This window comes from Anolis carolinensis, unplaced genomic scaffold (assembly GCF_035594765.1).
Source record: "Anolis carolinensis isolate JA03-04 unplaced genomic scaffold, rAnoCar3.1.pri scaffold_12, whole genome shotgun sequence".
NCBI classification, from domain to species: domain Eukaryota; kingdom Metazoa; phylum Chordata; class Lepidosauria; order Squamata; family Dactyloidae; genus Anolis; species Anolis carolinensis.
In genome coordinates, this window is record NW_026943823.1 from 8,531,789 (window position 1) to 8,551,343 (window position 19,555).

At 39.8% G+C, this 19,555-nt stretch overlaps 1 protein-coding gene across 1 annotated transcript; it reads left to right on the forward strand.

Annotated features, from left to right (window-relative positions):
- The first annotated feature begins 7,204 nt into the window (after positions 1 to 7,204).
- Positions 7,205 to 17,270, forward strand: gpr174 (G protein-coupled receptor 174). Its single transcript, XM_003227801.4, has 2 exons — positions 7,205 to 8,477; positions 14,535 to 17,270. Exon 2 carries the CDS (start codon positions 15,101 to 15,103, stop codon positions 16,118 to 16,120), a length of 1,020 nt encoding a protein of 339 aa, XP_003227849.1. The 5' UTR covers positions 7,205 to 8,477; positions 14,535 to 15,100; the 3' UTR covers positions 16,121 to 17,270.
- Positions 17,271 to 19,555: the final 2,285 nt, after the last annotated feature.

The window sequence follows — 19,555 nt, forward strand, 5'->3', positions numbered from 1 at the left end:
CATTTGTTCTTATCTAATTCTATGGTGTGAGTCTACTTGGAATCCTGTGCACAATTCTGGGCAAGCACAACAGAAAATGAATGTACCGTATATACTCGAGTATAAGCCGACCCGAATATAAGCCGAGGCACCTAATTTTACCACCAAAAAACTGGGAAAACATTGACTCCAGTATAAGCCGAGGGTGGTAAATTTCAGAAATAAAAACAGATACCAATAAAATTACATTAATTGAGGCATCAGTAGGCTAAATGTTTTTGAATATTTACATAAAGCTCAAATTTAAGATAAGACTGTCCAACTCTGATCAAATCATTATTCTCATCTTCTTCAATGTAAACGTGCTTATGTATCCTTTTAATAACAATAGAGTAAAATAATAAATGCAGTAATAATACAGTAGAGTCTCACTTATCCAACGTAAACGGGCCAGCAGAATGTTGGATAAGCGAATATGTTGGATAATAAGGAGGGATTAAGGAAAAGCCTATTAAACATCAAATTAGGTTATGATTTTACAAATTAAGCACCAAAACATCATGCTATACAACAAATTTGACAGAAAAAGTAGTTCAATACGCAGTAATGCTATGTAGTAATTACTGTATTTACGAATTTAGCACCAAAATACCACGATATATTGAAAACATTGACTACAAAAATGCGTTGGATAATCCAGAATGTTGGATAAGCGAGTGTTGGATAAGTGAGACTCTACTGTAATAAGATCAGAGTGATATAATAAATGTATTAATAATAAAATAAAAATAGAGTAAAATAAATGGAATAGTAGCAACAATAATAGAGAAAAATAATAAATGTAATAATACCAATAATAATAAATGTACCATATATTCTCGAGTATAAGCTGACCCAAATATAAGCCAACCAGGACCCTCACCCGAGTATAAGCCGAGGGGGGCTTTTTCCATCTTAAAAAAAGGGCTGAAAAACTAGGCTTATACTCGAGTATACAGTATATAGTAAGGGTTTAGTGAGAAGGGCAGAATATAAATACTGTAAATAAATAAACAAATAAATAAATTATACGGCAGTGTAGATGGGGCCTGACAGGCAGCAAGATGTTGAAGGACAGAGCTGTATATCTCATGGGTCTCATTGTGTATGTATCCCGCTAAGGAGTGGGAAAAATATTACTACCAACTAAATTGACATCTTTTCCTCACTAAATATTTCAAACAACAATGTTAATACAGTAGAGTCTCACTTATCCAACATAAACGGGCTGGCAGAACGTTGGATAAGCGAATATGTTGGATAATAAGAAGAGATTAAGGAAAAACCTATTAAACATCAAATTAGGTTATGATTTTACAAATTAAGCACCAAAACATCACGTTATACAACAAATTTGACAGAAAAAGTAGTTCAATGCACAGTAATGCTATGTAGTAATTACTGTATTTATGAATTTAGCACCAAAATATCACAATGTATTGAAAACATTGACTATGAAAATGTGTTGGATAATCCAGAACGTTGGATAAGTGAGACTCTACTGTATCTCATGAGGCCTACTGTGTATCTATCTCCCTAAGGAGTGGGGGGGGGAACCACTACCAACCAAATTAACATCTTTTCCTCACTAAATATTTCAAACAACAATGTTAATATTTGTTATTTTTATTAAATAAGAACAACATTACTCAGAGCTATAACTAAAATTGTTTTCATTTATAGCTGGCCATTTGCATAAATTTAAATGTGAAAAGTTAATAATTTTTTGGAGTTAAGCAAAACATTATGATTTGTTTGGCAAATCTCAACATTTCAAATAAAATGTCTTTAATGATTTAGTATGTTAGCTCTAACACTAACATTCATGAACTCTATTCCCTACATGGTAAATCATATCAATGTGTGCGCATTTGTTTGATCCACAAAGGCTGCTGCATGGCTTGATGGATCTGGACCAAACTTGGCACACATACTCTTTGTTGTCTAACTTAAAATAGCTGAAGAGTTTGAACGAAAAAAAGGACCCCTTTTGAGTCCAGAGGAGAGGGAAAGAAAAGAAACAAATTGGATTGGCTGTGGCTAGGTGAAGTGTCCCTATGTCATGTGATTGGGAAACAAAGGATTGGCTGCTGCTTGGAAAGGTCTATGAGGGAAAGCAAGGGAAGAAAGAAAGAAAGAAAGAAAGAAAGAAAGAAAGAAAGAAAGAAAGGAAGGAAGGAAGGAAGGAAGGAAGGAAGGAAGGAAGGAAGGAAGGGTGGGTGGGTATGAGGAAAAGAGACAAACTCTCATGATTCCATAGAATAGAGTCATTGCAATTAAAGAAGTGTCAAACTGCATTAATTCTCCAGTGTAGATTTATTTATTTATTTAATTATTTAATTATTTTATTTGCTACATTTATATGCCACCCCGAAGGGGACTCAGAGCGGCTTACAAATTAAATTTACATACAATATTATATTAGCATAGTACAATACTGGTAATAAATTACTATCTATATATATAAAAGGGTAATGAAATTTCGGCCTAGGACAAAAGAACAAAACTACACATCCCAGAAACCGTAAACTTGGCAGCACAACCCCTCGTCCATGCCTCTACGTTCATACAACAAAAAGAAAAGAAAAATAAAGTCCTAATTGGAGGGAGAGGAATAATTGTGTTTTATCCAATTGCTGCCAGTTAGAAGGCTAAGCTCTGCCCACTTGGTCTCCTAGCAACCCACTCAGCCCAGGGGACAGGCAGAGTTAGGCCTCAGGCCTCTTCCACACTGCCTATAAAATATAGATTATCTGATTTTAACTGGATTATATGGCAGTGTAGACTCAAGGCCCTTCCACACAGCTATATAACCCATTTATAATGGACTTAATGTCTGGGGAAAACCTTTACCCTTTACCTTAACTACCACCAATTCCTCAATACTTTATTTCCCATAACACCAGACTTCGCCACAGCAATGCGTGGCCGGGCGCAGCTAGTATTGTACTGTATCAATATATTGTAATATTATTAGTAATATTACATGTAAAATATAATATATAATTAACATTATATTGTATTATTAGTATTATATTGTATTACAATATAATATTATGAATATTATATGTATATACAATATGTTATAATTATTATATATTATTGTAAATTATATTGTATATATTGTATATAATAATAATAATAATAATAATAATAATTTTATTTTTGTACCCTGCCACCATCTCCCCAGAGGGACTCGGGGCGGCTTACAGATATAAAACCAGCATACAGTATACAGCATACAGTAATATCAAATAGAAAAACACACAAATAAATTTAAAAGGCATTAAAAAAATCACAATCATTATGAAACACATATATATAGATGCCCCCTTTGTTTGCCTCCAATCCTAAGCGAGAATGTTTACTATACAGAAAACTGTTTCAAGACAGACATAAACCAAAACAATAATTCCCAGACATCCGGACTCCCTATTATAGTCTATGTGTTGTCCTATTTGGCGATCATAGGATTCAATGTAATAATCATTTACCTTATTTAGTTTTATTATAATACACTCAAAATTCAATAAGCCTCCCTAAAATCTAATATACTTGGAGCAGGAATCCAATATTCTTAGGCTGGGGAAAACTGGTTTTGAAAAACGGGCATTTACTGGAAAAAAGAGCAAACAGGAACACAGCTGAAATATATTGCATTTCCGTGAAAGATGGCAAATAAAAGGCAAAAAAAGAAAGAAGATTTGTAAGTAAATATTTCAAACAAACTTTGCACATTTATTACATTTCTGAAAAGTGTGCAACCCCTAAAATATATCAAAGGATCAGTGTAACTGCCTGACATAAGTGTTAAGGAGTCTCTCAGAAGGAAAACTAAGTAAATTCTAATTCAGCACTAATGTGGGAGAATACTCAGAAATGGAAAGCCAGATTTTTGTGAGTTATGCACTCAATGCCTTGGGGATTGGCGGAAACCGAATTTTGGTTTCACTTTCTCCCTCATTTGAAATGCTTTAGTCTCATTTCCTGTAAAAAGTAAAAAGAGCCTATGAAGCAGAACACAATAGCATGACGAATTCAACAGTGCCATAATCTTGAACCTGGGAGACTTGGTGCAAAATCTCATTGCCTCTCTTCTCAATGAACACCCCAAAAACCACCTTGAAATGTTGCACCCGTTCTGATTTTGTGGCTGTTGTTGTTGGTGATGTTTCTACAGCTTGAGCACAGCAACATCCGTCATCCAGGACCCCCCAAGAGTCATCTGGAGATCTTACAGAGTGGCCTTATTGTTACGCACCCAACATAGTTGAATGTTTCTTTGTTACTTGTCTATTAATGGCTATGTTAAGGAGACTGAAACAAGAAAAGTGTGTGTTTTGGGGAGGGATAGGTTGTTCACTGGGCACGGTTGAATGAGAATTTGGACCTTGCAATGAAGAAACAAATGACATAATACACTTGCAAGTTTGACAATGCAGGCAAACTGACATTGCAACCTTTAGTAAGGTAAAGGTAAAGGTTTCCCCTGACATTAAGTCCAGTCATGTCTGACTCTGCGGGTTGGTGCTCATCTCCATTTCTAAGCCGAAGAGCTGGCGTTGTCCGTAGACACCTCCAAGGTCATGTGGCCGGCATGACTGCATGGAGTGCCATTACCTTCCCGCCGGAGCGGTACCTATTGATCGACTCACATTGGTATGTTTTCGAACTGCTAGGTTGGCAGGAGCTGGAACTAACAGCGGGCGCTCAAGCCGCTCCTGGGATTTGAACCTGGGACCTTTCGGTCTGCAAGTTCAGCAGCTCAGTGCTTTAGCACACTTTGCCACCGGGGCTCCTGCAACCTTTAGTACCTAACACATAACTCCATGTCCATCTTGCTGCCGGTTTGCCTTCCCCGGCCCATCAATAGCTCCCAATCGTGGATTGTTCTCTGTCCTCAACCTTGGGGCGATATGTCCCTTCTACTTCTGTTTGGTCCAAATCCATCGCTGGTTGGGTTCACAGTGCTCTCTGGATGTGGGTGAACTACAACTCCCAGAATCCAAGGTCAATTCCCCAACCACCACTTGTATTCAAAGTTGGCCATGTTGGGTCTGTGTGCCAAGTTTGGTCCAGATCAGTGTCGTCAATTGGGCTCACCCTGTTCTCTGGATGTGGGCGAACTACAACTCCCACAATCCAAGGTCAATTCCCCCAAACCATGCCTGTATTCAGAGTTGGCCATGTTGGTGTGCCAAGTTTGGTCCAGATCCATCGTTGGTGGGTTCACAGTGTTCTTTGATTGCGGGTGATCTACAATTCCCAAAATAGTGGGACAGTCCTCCCCAAACCCCACTAGTATTCAAAGTTGGCCATGTTGGGTATGTGTGCCAGGTTTGGTTTAAATCCATAATCGATTGGGTTCACAGTGTCCTCAGAGTGTAGAACAGGAATACAGAATTATAAGGACATGCAGAAGTCTGTTCACAGGGCCACAAATAGACATATCAATGCAATCACATTAATGTGGAAAGATGCAAGATTAAGGGTAGGCTGTCTGGACTACCATAACATAGGAGGGACCCTAAATCCTGGTGCGGGATTTGGCTTTTCCCCTAAATTATCTTAACCTGAGGTGCAGCGGCTAAATCATATTAGTCCATATGCATCTTGCAGCCACATACGAGCTGATCCGGTCTCACACCGACCTAAATGGTCAGTGTAGATGTGCACTCATCCACTAATAGAATGCCAGCCCATGTCTTAGCCATCTGAGAAGCCTGTCTTTTCAAATTCCCTGCCTGTAGTAATGGAATCTGTTCATAAAAGCGGCGCCTGCTTATGTTAAGCCCATCTCTGTCATATGCAGAGAAATGAAACCAAGCAAATTGCTGAATCTGTAACAAGATCATTTTTGATGCAAATGCTCAACTTCCTGCTCGCTCTCCATCCACATGGGGTTTGATTTGCTTTGAAGGAATGAATAAAAACACCACATGACATCCTGTAAACGATGCTCTTCAGCTCTAAAGATAATATTTTTTTACAAAGACAAAATCCCAACCAACCAACAATGTCAATAAGTATCAACAACAGCACTTAGCAGCAGCAGGCTTATACAGATCCATGCACATGAATCTTAGCAGATCTTTGAGGCTATTGACTTCTCCACACTGCAAGCAATGCTCAACTTAGAGGAATGGTGAAATGAATGGATTTAAAATCCAGGTTGGATTATCCATTTTTCTGGTGGCAGTTGCAAGGTACATCCTTAGGGAAGGCCAATGGAAAGCCTCCTGAGATAGAGTCAACACAGGCCATCATTGACTTGAAGGCATGGAATTATAACAGAGACTTAAACCAACACAGAAGGTACAAACACAGTCTTTCCACACTTTAATGTCAAAAGTACAGTTTTCAAACCCACTAACAGCTTTTCAATGCACCAAACTATTTCATAACCCTGAATAAAGTGCATTTAGCCATTGTAGCCAGAGACACAAACCACCAACGAGAGAAGGAGGCACTACGTGACATTTGCCTCCAATCTCTCTCTCTCTCTCTCTCTCAATTCTGAGGCAATGTCAAGGCAACACAGTTCCTTGACCTCCTCCTCTTTAGAAAAGCATTTTATTTGTAAACAGAGTGAACAAATCCGTTCAAGCTGCTCCACTGACCCTGGGATCTTCCTTTCCTTGTTCCTCGGATCTTCCAATCCTCATGAAGCCTTTTTATTTTTAGCAGTAGCTCGGCCAAAAATGGTGATCATGAGATGTCATATACTCCTGGTTCAAATGGGTTATCCACAGTACAACATGCACACGAACATAAACCCTAGAGAGGTGGGTATCGTGTTCAACAACAATACAGTCAAACCAACATACAAGGGTTGAATGAAAAGTAATGCCTCCATCTTCATAACTCCTCAGCAGATGGCAGTACTGGTATGAAGCAGGTACTGGCTTGTTCAGTAGACTCTCCTCTACAGTTCCATTTGGAGGGAAGCCTTAGCATTGAACAGTTATGTTGTTAAAGTGCAAAGTATGGAACCCTGTGCAGATGGTCAGTCAATGCGACTTAAGCAACATGCAGTCATTGAATTCTTGACAGCAGAAGGTGTCACCCCAAAGGAGATTCATCAGAGACTGCAAACTGTTTATGGTGATTGTGTTGATTTGAGTACTGTGCATTGTTGGGCAAGTAAGTTTAAAGATGTTGAGGTGGGAACATCTAACTTCACTTCACTTCACTTCACTTCACTTTATTTCTTAATTAGTCGCTCTCCACCAGAGTGCTCCGAGCGACTTACAATTTAAAATATCATTCCACAATATAAAAACATTCAACATAAAAACATTCAACATAAAAACTTGCGTGACAAACAAAGAGTTGGACGTCCTGTGACAAGCAAAAGGTTGACAGATTGATTCAGGACGATTGTCGTATCGCTCAGAGAGAATTTTCAAGCATAATTGGCATTTCGCAAGAACATGTGGGTCACATTATTGCTTTGTTTGGCTATCGGAAGATCTGTGCATGATGGGGACTGCGAGACGCCGGTTGCAGAAACAGAGTGTCAACTTCTTCTGTGACGGCTTCAGAAAATTTGTTCATCTTTGGCAGAAATGTATCCAATTGTCTGTGATTATGTGGAAAAATGAATAGTGGTAGTTAAAGAGCACATTCTATGGATTATTTCTGCATTTGATTTATTAAAATATTCTCATCCAAACCCAACTAACGAAGGTGGAGGCATTACTGTGCAGGAAAACAGGATTACGAGGTTGTGTGGAAGAACAAGTTTGGGAGTTCGAACTGGCGAATTGGTGCAAATGGGAGGTGTGATATCAAAGGGATTTGACTCTATAGTGCAGGCATGGGCAAACTCCGGCCTTCCAGGTGTTTTGGACTTCAACTCCCACAATTCCTAACAGCCTACCGGCTGTTAGGAATTGTGGGAGTTGAAGTCCAAAACACCTGGAAGGCCGGAGTTTGCCCATACCTGCTATAGTGGGACTGTAGTGAAATAGTGGGTTCGTGCAATAAAGTCCACTGTAATATCTTTGAGGGATACCACCAAGGAGCAGAATGATAAATAGCTCTGTTTGCAACCACAGAATCGACCATGACTCGAGATGAGTCTGAATCCCATTTTGAGACCAAAAAACCCATGCCTATATATAGAAGCAGTGACTTTTCTACCTCTGCCATGTGACAGGCGCTGAACTCTGTCTGAGGCGCATATCGTGCTCAATGGTCACAAGGTGCTCTCTTACTATTGGGAAAAAATCAATGCTGCACGCGCTGACGGCAAGGCATTTGCAAAAGCCTTCCAGAAGCATTGTGATCACGTTACTACTAAGGCTTGCTTTGTGATCTTGAAAACCCTGAGTTGTTACAGTTTTCATTTCTATATTAAGCCGGAGGTGAGAAACCGGTGGGTGGGTGGCATCCGTGGTTACGTTAGACTTGTACCTTGCCGAATTCAGTTGAAGCCAAGACAGAAATTAGGAAAGGTAGGTTTTATTGCTCTTTTATTTTGCTAACCTTGCTGATGATTGTATCTTATACGAAATTTGACTGTGAATCCAATCTAACTAGTCTCATTGTAGATTTCTCTTGCTTAAAAGCCTATCAGTGAAATAATATCTTCTCAAAGGATGAGCATATTGATTTTTATTCAAAGTTTAAACAATTATGAGTGGAATTGATGGTGGTGGGGAGGACAATCTTAACAAAACAGCAGCTGAAAAGAGAGAGAAATATAGCCTGTATGAATATCTTGGAACATACACTCCTACCAGCACAAAGGCATATTCATCCTTTATCCCATCTAAAATGAGAATATTTTTATATGTATGGTGTGTGTAAATACAAAAGGAAAATCAAACCATTCACCCCTAAAAAGGCAGTGTGTTCAAAGGGTCTTGTCTCACTTATCCAAGCTAAACGGGACAGCAGAAGCTTAGATAAGCAAATATGTTGGATAATAAGGAGGAATTAAGGAGAAGCCTATTAAACATCAAATTAGGTTATGGTTTTACAAATTAAGCACCCAAACATCATGTTATACAATAAATTTGACAGAAAAAGTAGTTCAATACAAAATAATGCTATGTAGTAATTACTGTATTTACGAATTTAGCACCAAAATATCACAATTTATCGACTTGTCGACTACAAAAATGCGTTGGATAATCCAGAATGTTGGATAAGTGAGACTACTGTATCTTGTAACATACACTACTACCAGCACAAAGGCATATTCATCCTTTATCCCAGCTAAAATGAGAATATTTTTATATGTATGGTTTGTACAAATACAAAAGGAAAATCAAACCATTCACCCCTAAAAAGGCAGTGTGTTCAAAGGGTCTTGTACTAAAATTTTGCAGAGAGATAAGTACACTAGAGTCTCACTTATCCAAGCTAAACGGGTCAGCAGAAGCTTGGATAAGCGAATATCTTGGATAATAAGGAGGGATTAAAGAAAAGCCTATTAAACATCAAATTAGGTTATGATTTTACAAATTAAGCACCAAAACATCATGTTATACAACAAATTTGACAGAAAAAGTAGTTCAATACGCAGGCTTGGATAAGTGAGGCTTGGATAAGTGAGGCTCTACTGTATATTGAAAACATTGGACTACAAAAATGGCTTGGATAATGCAGAGGCTTGGATAAGTGAGACTCTACTGTATTGATTTTTTTTAAAAAAAAATCTAACTCATTTGCAAGGAAAATTACCAGTGTAACATTATCCAAAGGTCTGTTTTAATTCTGTCTATATAACATTTTTTCTGCTGAGCTGCTGAACTTGCTGACCGAAAGGTTGCCAGGTTCGAATCCGGGGAGCAAGGTGAGCTCCCACTGTTAGCTCCAGCTTCTGCCAACCTAGCAGTTCAAAAACATGCAAATGTGAGTAGATGGATAGGTAACGCTCCGGCAGAAAGGTAACGGCACTCCATGCAGTCATGCCCATGGCCACATGACCTTGGAGGTGTCTATAGACAACGCCGGCTCTTTGGCTTAGAAATGGAGATGAGCACCAACCCCCAGGGTCGGACACGACTGGACTTAATGTCAGGGGAAAACTTTTACCTTTACCTTTACCTTTACCTTTACCTTTACCTAACAATTTTTTCTAATATATTGTAGCCAAGCATGTCTCTGCTTAGGAGCAAACCAATAACAATCCACAGAACGTGATAGTTTACTCCATTTACATTAAATTCAGTGCCATTGCTCTGAGAAGGAGTGCCGTATATCAGAATTAAGCTCCATATATTTTTATGGCTTGATACAGAAACATGCCTTTAGATAATAATGCCAAATTACAATTATGTTCATTGCTGGCAGTGATGTTGCTTTTTGTCTGCAAACATAGCAGAGACAAAACTCAGCCTGTCTTGTACTTAGGTAATAAATATTATTCTGTTTCCCAATGCACCGTGATAGTGGAGCATAAACAGAAAAGATACAACTCTGTATCTCTCCATGCAGATATATAAATGTAGTAGATGTTTTGTTGAATCACTGGGTTGCTGTGAGTTTTCCGGGCTGTCTGACCATGTTCCAGAAGCATTCTCTCCTGACGTTTCGCCCACATCTATGGCAGGCATCCCCAGACGTTGTGAGGACTGTTGGAAACTAGGCAAGTGGGATTTATATATTTGTGGAATAATGTCCAGGGAGGGAGAAATAACTTTTGTCTGCTTGAGGCAAGTGTGAATATTGCAATTGGCCACCTTGATTGAATGACCTTGCAGCTTCAAATCCTGGCTGCCTCCTGCCTGCAGGGTTCCTTTGTTAGGAGGTGTTAGCTGGCCCTATGCAACAGTAAATGTATTCACTGTTGGTTTTATGTGCTGTTTTTATTTACTGTTCTGTTATTGCATTTTATCCTTTAATGTATTGTAAACAACCCAGAGAACTCTGCTTCTTGGATGTTTTTGGACTGGGCAATCATCCAATCAATCGATCGGTCAATCAATCAATAAACCCAATGCTTTTTTTTTTCATGAAGCGGCTGCAGCTGAGAAGCACAAATTCCATTAAATGTTTATGCGGCAGCTGTAAGCTTGCCAGATGAAATAAGAGTTCCTGTAGTTTTCATAATTGTTTACTTATGGGGGTTGGTGCTCATCTCCATTTCTAAGCCGAAGAGCTGGTGTTGTCCATAGACACCTCCAAGGTCATGTGGCTGGAGCGGTACCTATTCCCACTGGAGCGGTACCTATTGATCTACTCACATTTCCATGTTTTCGAACTGCTAGGTTGGCAGAAGCTGGGGCTATCAGTGGGAGCTCACTCCGCTCCCCGGATTTGAACTGCTGACTTTTCAGTTAGCAAATTCTTCATCTTAGCGGTTTAACCCACTGTGCCACTGGGGCCCTTTACTATTAGAATACTAAAAAATCCCCCTATTGCACATCTTTCACAGTATATCTCTGGATTTTCCATCGGTATAAAATGCCCGCATGTATTTTTAACTGCAGAAAGTATGGTGTGACATTTCCAGGCCGCCTCATCTTGACTCAGTTTGGCACCTTCTGACTCAGACTGTTCTTGTGGTGCAGGGCGGGTTCACAACTTCACACAAGCAAGCTACTGGGAATGTACTGGCACCAATGCCTTCCATCGTAGTTTGACATCACTCAAACTGCCATGGGTCAATGCTACGGCATCACGGGAGTTGTAGGTTTACAAGGTCTTTCTCTTTCTCTGCTAAAGATTGTCGGTGCCTCACCAAACTCCAGCTCTCGTGATTGCATAACATTGAGCCACAGCAGTTCAAGTGTTTCCAAACCACATTAATTCTATAGTCTAAATCAGGGGTCCCCAAACTTTTTAAGCAGAGGGCTGGTCCACAATCGTTCAGACTGTTGAGCGGCCGAATTATCATTTGAAAACAAAACAAAACAAAAAAAACCAATTCCTATGCATATTGCACATGTCTTATTTGTAGTGCAACAACAACAACAATAACAACGAAAGAACAATACAATATTTAAAAATGAAAACAATTTTAACCAACATAAACCTATTAGGATTTCAATGGAGAGTGTGGGCCTGTTACTGGCCAATGAATTAGGTCAAGTTAATTAGCATTGTTGTTGTTGTTGTGCCTTCAAGTCATGTCAAACTTTGGCCGAGCCTAAGTCTAAAATTAATTATTTATTTATTGCATTTATTTACTACATTTATATCCCACCCTTCTCACCCCGAAGGGGACTCAGAGCAGCAGTATGTACATACAATATATTATATTATTAGCATAACACAATATTAGCATTATATATTACTATATTGAACTATACCACTATACTGTAATATTATATGTAATATCTAACATATAATTGTTATTATATGGTATTACTATTGATATTATATTGTATAACATAAGATTATTATCAATATTACATGTATATACAATATATTATATTATTAAAACTGATATAAAAATATTGTATTATAAAACTGAGGGCGGGGGCCAGGTAAATGACCTTGGAGGGCCACATCCGGCCCCCGGGCCTTAGTTTGGGGACCCCTGGTCTAAATCAGTGGTTCTCAACCTGTGGGTCCCCAGGTGTTTTGGCCTACAACTCCCAGAAATCCCAGCCAGTTTACCAGATGTTATAAGGCCAAAACATCTGGGGACCCACAGTTTGAGAACCACTGGTCCAAATGCACCCTTGCAGGTCTCTCATTCATAGGGTTACTTTAAGCCGAAGCCGACATGATAGCAATTTGCAAGGACAATGTTGTTTTTTCCCTCCCAACAATTTAACATTAGGCAACGTGTTTTATTCATTGCAACCAAATCCAAGTTAAGTGTATGCACTTTGAAACTAATGGCTTTGCTGCCAAGGACTCCATCTATCCTGCCATTCTGACTTGAGCATTAAAACACAACAAGGAATGCAGCTCCTTCCAAGGGACTGATAGATCGAAGAAATCAAAAGCAAAGCTTTCCCAAAGCTTCATTGCTCTTTCTGTTTATCTGGCTGTACTCTGCTTCTCTATCCAAAATCCCATACCACTGCTTTTTCATCAGACTGGAAATTTAAAAAGTTAATGCATTTTAATAATAGAATCAAAGAGTTGGAAGAGACCTCCTGGGCAATCCAATCCAACCCCCTGCCAAGAAGCAGGAACATCACTTTTGAAACACCCCCAACAGATGGCCATCCAGCCTCTGTTTAAAAGTCTCCAATGAAGGAGCCTCTACCACACTCTGGGGCAGAGAGTTCCACTGCTGAACAGTTCTTCCTCATGTTCAGGTGGAATCTCCTATTTTCCCTGTGGTTTGAAGCCATTGTTCTGCATCCTAGTCTCCAGGGAAGCAGAAAACAAGCTTGTTCATACTCTATTAATGTTTAAAAAAGTTACATGATGATGATGATGATGATGATGATGATGATGATGATGATGATGATTGTGGAGATGTGGGGTAGAGGAGGAATCTTTTTATTAATTTTATATATATATATATATATATACACACACACACACACACACACACATACTATCTCCGCTGCCACCAATTGTGGAGATGTCAGGCAGAGGGGAATTTATCTTCTTTGTTCTTTTTCATTTACTTTAGATGGTATCGTAACTTAGTTTGAAAATATGTGACAGAGACTTAGATATGGAAGAACAAAACAAGTTTATTTCAGGCACAGAGCTTGGTAGTTACAATATTACTTCTTAGAGTTAAACTTTCTTAATCAGTTACAAATATAACTTATGATGAATACTCTTTCAAATACTTTCTCCTTTCCTTTCCCAACCAAAACTATTAACTGATCACTTCAGATCTAACTGGGATTACTTTCCCTTCCTACTCAGACTCTACAAGTAAATCTAAACAAGTCACCGAACTTGCTTAATTCAACACCACTAGAGATCTGAGTTTCCCTGGTTTCCCTAACCTGGAACCAGTGTCTTCCCTGTGACTAAAAATCACAGACTAACTTAAAATAAGTCACCACTTATTTTAAAATTGACTCAAAATGTCCAATCATTTGAGCCACCCTGATCCCTCAACCAGAATCAGTCTCTCGGTACCTCATAAGGGCACCGACTCTAAAACTAACCTTCCCTGTGGTTTACTGACCACAGACTCAACTGTTTTTTAAAACATTCCCTCCTTTTCCTTCAAACGGACGTTGGCTCCGCCCTCGTTGTTATGGTAACCTGCCTCAGAATGCTGAACTGGTTACCATTCCCCTCGCACTGGTAACTAATACTTACCCTTTTAAACATAGCCAAAAATGACTTTTAAAACGAAATTAAACATGACATCTATAAATCAAAATAAAAACACACTTCTTTACAATGATGATGATGATGATGATGTTATAGGGTTGCCAGATGGAAGAGAGTCCTCTTCTTTCATTGTGGTGACAAAACCCACAACTTCTGTTCACTCAACTATTAAAGGTAGAAAAGCCTGGGCTGGTGGCTCATGTAGAGAATGCTAAAAACCTTAGCATGAGAACAACCATTAGATTTTGCATTGTGTAAAAATGCACTGGAAAGTAACAGATGTTTGTGTTCTTCTTCAGCTGTAGATGTACGACAGCCACTTGCAACAGCATCAGAAATATGGTTGTCCATTGAACGTGGCCCTCAGAATGGAGACAAAGATCTGTCCATGGCTGTAGCTACACCAGAAGCCGTCTTCAACTGGCTTCTTTTTCATCATGCGTTTTTCATTTGACGAATCTAGACCCAAAGACACCCTCTTCCTCAGCTTGTCTCTGAAACCGCATGGCCGTGGCACGTGGATTGTTTCATGTGACCATGTTTCTCCCCAAAATCAAATGGCAACGTGTTAAACATGCTTCTGGATAAACTCAAATTCAAGAGGATGACAATGGAAGAATATCATCTCTGAATTGTTACAGAAACAAATCCAAACATCTCTAAAGAAATGAATCCTCCGAAAAGCCCAAAGATTTTGTGACCAGCAGCAATTATGCAAGATTTGGTTTCATAAAAGCCCAAGAGAATGTCAAGAAAGCGTGTCACACCTGGATTCTGCATTTGCTGCTTCTCAAATTGTCCTATTTCCTTTCTCAAATCTTGAGCTGATCGTCTTACGCTTTTCCAGCACTTTGTGAAAAGCACAATGGTGGTGGGCGGTGATGAATGCAATGGAGAGAATGATTTCTCAAAGCGCTTCTACGCCATCATGTACACCATCATCCTGGTGCCAGGACTGATCTGGAACATTCTAGCTCTCTGGGTGTTTTATGGCTACATGAAAGAAACCAAGCGAGCCGTGATTTTCATGATGAACCTCGCTGTGGCGGACTTGGCACAGGTTCTATCTTTGCCGCTTCGGATTTTCTATTACCTGTCCGAAAGCTGGCACCTGGGGAGAGGGGTCTGCATGTTTTGCTTCTACTTGAAATACGTCAACATGTACGCAAGCATCTTCTTTTTAGTCTGCATCAGCGTGCGGCGTTTTTTGTTCGTCATGTACCCCTTCAAGTTCAGTGACTGCAAGCGCATCTACGACATCTACATCTCCTTGGCGGGGTGGGTTGTCGTCTGCCTGGGTTGCCTGCCTTTCCCCCTCCTACGGCTTACCTCCAACGAGACCCACACGAACAACAAATGTTTCGTGGATCTTCCCGTTAAGACCGTCGATGGGACCATCTCCATTGTGATGATGACCATTGGCGAACTGGTTGGATTTGTGACTCCTTTGCTGATCATCCTGTACTGTTCATGGAAGACCGTCTTGTCTCTCAAGGAGAAGAACTTGGTCCCCCAAGACCTTGGAGAGAAACAGAAAGCCCTCAAGATGATCCTGACCTGTGCAGTGGTCTTCCTGATCTGCTTTGCTCCCTACCACGTCAGCTTCCCACTGGATTACTTGGTGAAAGCCAACAGGATCAAGGACTGCTACTCTCGAAAGGTGATCCTGATATTCCATGCAGTGGCCTTGTGCCTTGCCAGCTTGAACTCTTGCGTGGACCCGGTCATTTATTATTTTACCACAGATGAGTTCCGAAGACGGCTCTCAAGGCAGGATTTACAGGACAGCATTCAGCTCCACAACAGGCGCTACGGAAACCAAGTTGACTCAACGCAAGGGGGTGCCATTGAGGATGCAATGGAGAAACCCAATAGTACTCACTGATATGGCTTCAGTGAGCTCAAAATTGTATTGGTCAGGCATGAGTGAGGTTCTGATATTCTTGCTATTCTATGGACTACTTGACTTTTAAAGATTCCACTAGTACAGTGGTTCTCATCGTGTGGCTCACCAAGAGTGTTGGCCTACAACTCCCAGATATCCCAGCCAGTTTACCAACTCAGTACTACGGAATCCTGGGAGCTGTAGTTTGGTCGGGCCCAGCACTCTGTGAATCCCACAATTAGTTCTGGAAATGATGTTATGAATTAAGTGATTTCATCAATACAGTAGAGTCTCATTTATCCAACATAAACGGGCTGGCAGAATGTTGAATAAGCGAATATGTTGGATAATAAGGAGAGAATAAGAAGAAGCCTATTAAACACCAAATTAGGTTATGATTTTACAAATTAAGCACCAAAACATCATCTTATACAACAAATTTCGCAGAAAAAGTAGTTCAATACACAGTAATGCTATGTAGTGATTAATGTATTTACGAATTTAGCACCAAAATATCATGATGTATTGAAAACATTGACTACAAAAATGCGTTGGATAATCCAGAATGTTGGATAAGTGAGACTCTACTGTATTTACAGGAGCCCCCAGTGGTGCAGTGGGTTAAACCCTTGTGCCGGCAGGACTGCTGACTTGAAGGTTGGATTGCTGACCTGAAGGTTGCCGGTTCGAATCCAGTCCAGGGAGAGCGTGGATGAGCTCTCTCTATCAGCTCCAGCTCCATGCAAGGACTTGAGAGTTTACCAGCTGTTATTTCTGGGAATTGAAGCCCAAAACATCTGGGGACCCACAGGTTGAGGACCACTGCACTAGTAGATTCTGTTCGGGTGGTATGCTCTTGTAAGGAGATTATCACATGAAGCATGCAAATTGCAATTCCAGCAGGACACTATCTTTGCCTTGGATTTATCATATGACAATGCTCTTCTTCTCTCCCTGGAAAGTCTTTAATTTACAAGCACAAATATTCAGTTCATGACCTCCTGTTTCTTTCCTTCCCATGATCTCCCAACGGGATGAGGAATGACACCATGTGATAAGTCTCACTATTATCCTGCTGTAATTGTGATCCACCTGCCTCGTGTGATACGATCCTATGTTTTCCTATGGATATGCCTGTTCTTCTTTGGGCACTGCAGGGCTTGGCATCCCCTCTTTCCCCCTCAAAAGCACTGACAATGCCTCATAGCCTCAAAACCTTTCACACCAGACCACATTTTGTCTACTCCTGGTAAAACTGAAGAGTGTTGGTTAGCCCAAAGTGCATGCAGTTGTTGTCCCGCATCAGTGTCATTGTCCAAAGAACGAAGGAGGAATAATCCCACAGTCAGATAAGGAGCTCTGCTTTCTGAAAATCAGATTTCATAGCCATGGTGGCCAAAGGATGGGTTGACACAACTGAAGAAAGCCCTCCCGAAAAGCATGCTTGGAGATGCTGAATCCTCTCTGCAAATGCATCCTTAGATTTATTTCAAGACATCATTAAAAGATAAACACGACCATTCCAGGTGTCCTGTATGAAGTGCCTTAACTTTGTGACACTGGAGAATATCTCTCTTTTTAGAGAACGATTCTCCTCTGTCACATAGTTAAGATCAAAATACAGTAGAGTCTCACTTATCCAAGACTCGCTTATCCAACGTTCTGGATTATCCAACACATTTTTGTAGTCAATGTTTTCAATACATCGTGATATTTTGGTGCTAAATTCATAAATACAGTAATTACAACATAACATTACTGCATATTGAACTACTTTTTCTTTAAAATTTGTTGTATAACATGATGTTTTGGTGCTTAATTTGTAAAATCATAACCTAATTTGATGTTTAATAGGCTTTTTCTTAATCTCTCCTTATTATCCAACATATTCACTTATCCAACATTCTGCCGGCCCGTTTACGTTGGATAAGTGAGACTCTACTGTACTAACACCCAATCTGGCCCTGCCTAAAGCAAAGAGTGCATCTACACTGTAGAATTAATGCAGTTTAGTACCACTTGTGACTGCCATGGCTCAGTGCAACCGAACCCTGGGAGCTGTAGTTTGGTGAGGCCCAGCACTCTTTGTGAATCCCACAGTTAGTTCTGGAAATGATAATAATAATACAGTAGAGTCTCATTTATCCAACATAAACAGGCCGGCAGAACGTTGGATAAGCGAATATGTTGGATAATTAGGAGGGATTAAGGAAAAGCCTATTAAACACCAAATTAGGTTATGATTTTACAAATTAAGCACCAAAACATCATGTTTAACAACAAATCTGACATAAAAAGTAGCTCAATATGCAGTAACGCTACATAGTAATTACTGTATTTACGAATTTAGTACCAAAACATCGCAATGTATTGAAAACATTGATTACAAAAACATTGACTACTAAAGGGCAGACTGCATTGGATAATCCAGAACGTTGGATAAGCAAATGTTGGATAAGTGAGGCTCTACTGTAATAATAATAATAATAATAATAATAATAATAATAATAATGATAATAATATTTTATTTTTCTATCCCACCATCATCTCCCCGAAAGGACTTGGGGCGGCTAACATGGGCCAAGCCCAAAACAGAGACAAAGTATAACAAGATTAAAACCAATATCAATAACTAAGAAACAATGATCACAACAATCAAATAAAACAAACAATTAATACACAGCATACAATAAAACACATGTTATGAATTAAGTGATTTTATCAGTATTTGCAGGAGCCCCCCAGTGGCACAATGGGTTAAACCCTTGTGCCAGCAGGACTGCTGACTTGAAGGTTGGGTCGCTGACCTGAAGGTTGCTGGTTCGAATCCAACCCGGGGAGAGTGTGGATGAGCTCCCTCTGTCAGCTCCAGCTCCATGCGGGGACATGAGAGAACCCTCTCACAAGGATGGTCAAAACATCAAAACATCCGAGCATTCCCTGGGCAACGTCCTTGCAGATGGCCAATTCTCTCACTCCAGAAGCGACTTGCAGTTTCACAAGTTGTTCCTGACACAGAAAAAAAAATCAGTATTTGCAAAAGATTATGTGATTCCACATTAGTGGCAACGAATTAATCTTGTCCATTCTAAGGGCCAGCATTAACAATTTGTTTTTCAAATTGACATTCCATATTCTGAGATAACAATTGATAGGTTGCAAAGCTCTTAAAGACCAGAAATGTCTCAGAAAAAAACCGCAACCAAGTTGCCACCTTAACATGGCAAATACTTAGAAACTCAAATCCAGACCTGGATAAGCTAAGCAACCCTTGACCTAGATGGATCTATGTGTAATTTCCACATTTTGTCACAACTGAAGCTCTTTCCTTCCTGTATAGACTACAAGTGGTCCCTGGTCAAGAAAAGGTTGGGAATTACTGTTGTATATGAAAACATTTGCAAACATTGGGAGATTCCAATCTAAATGAATTGA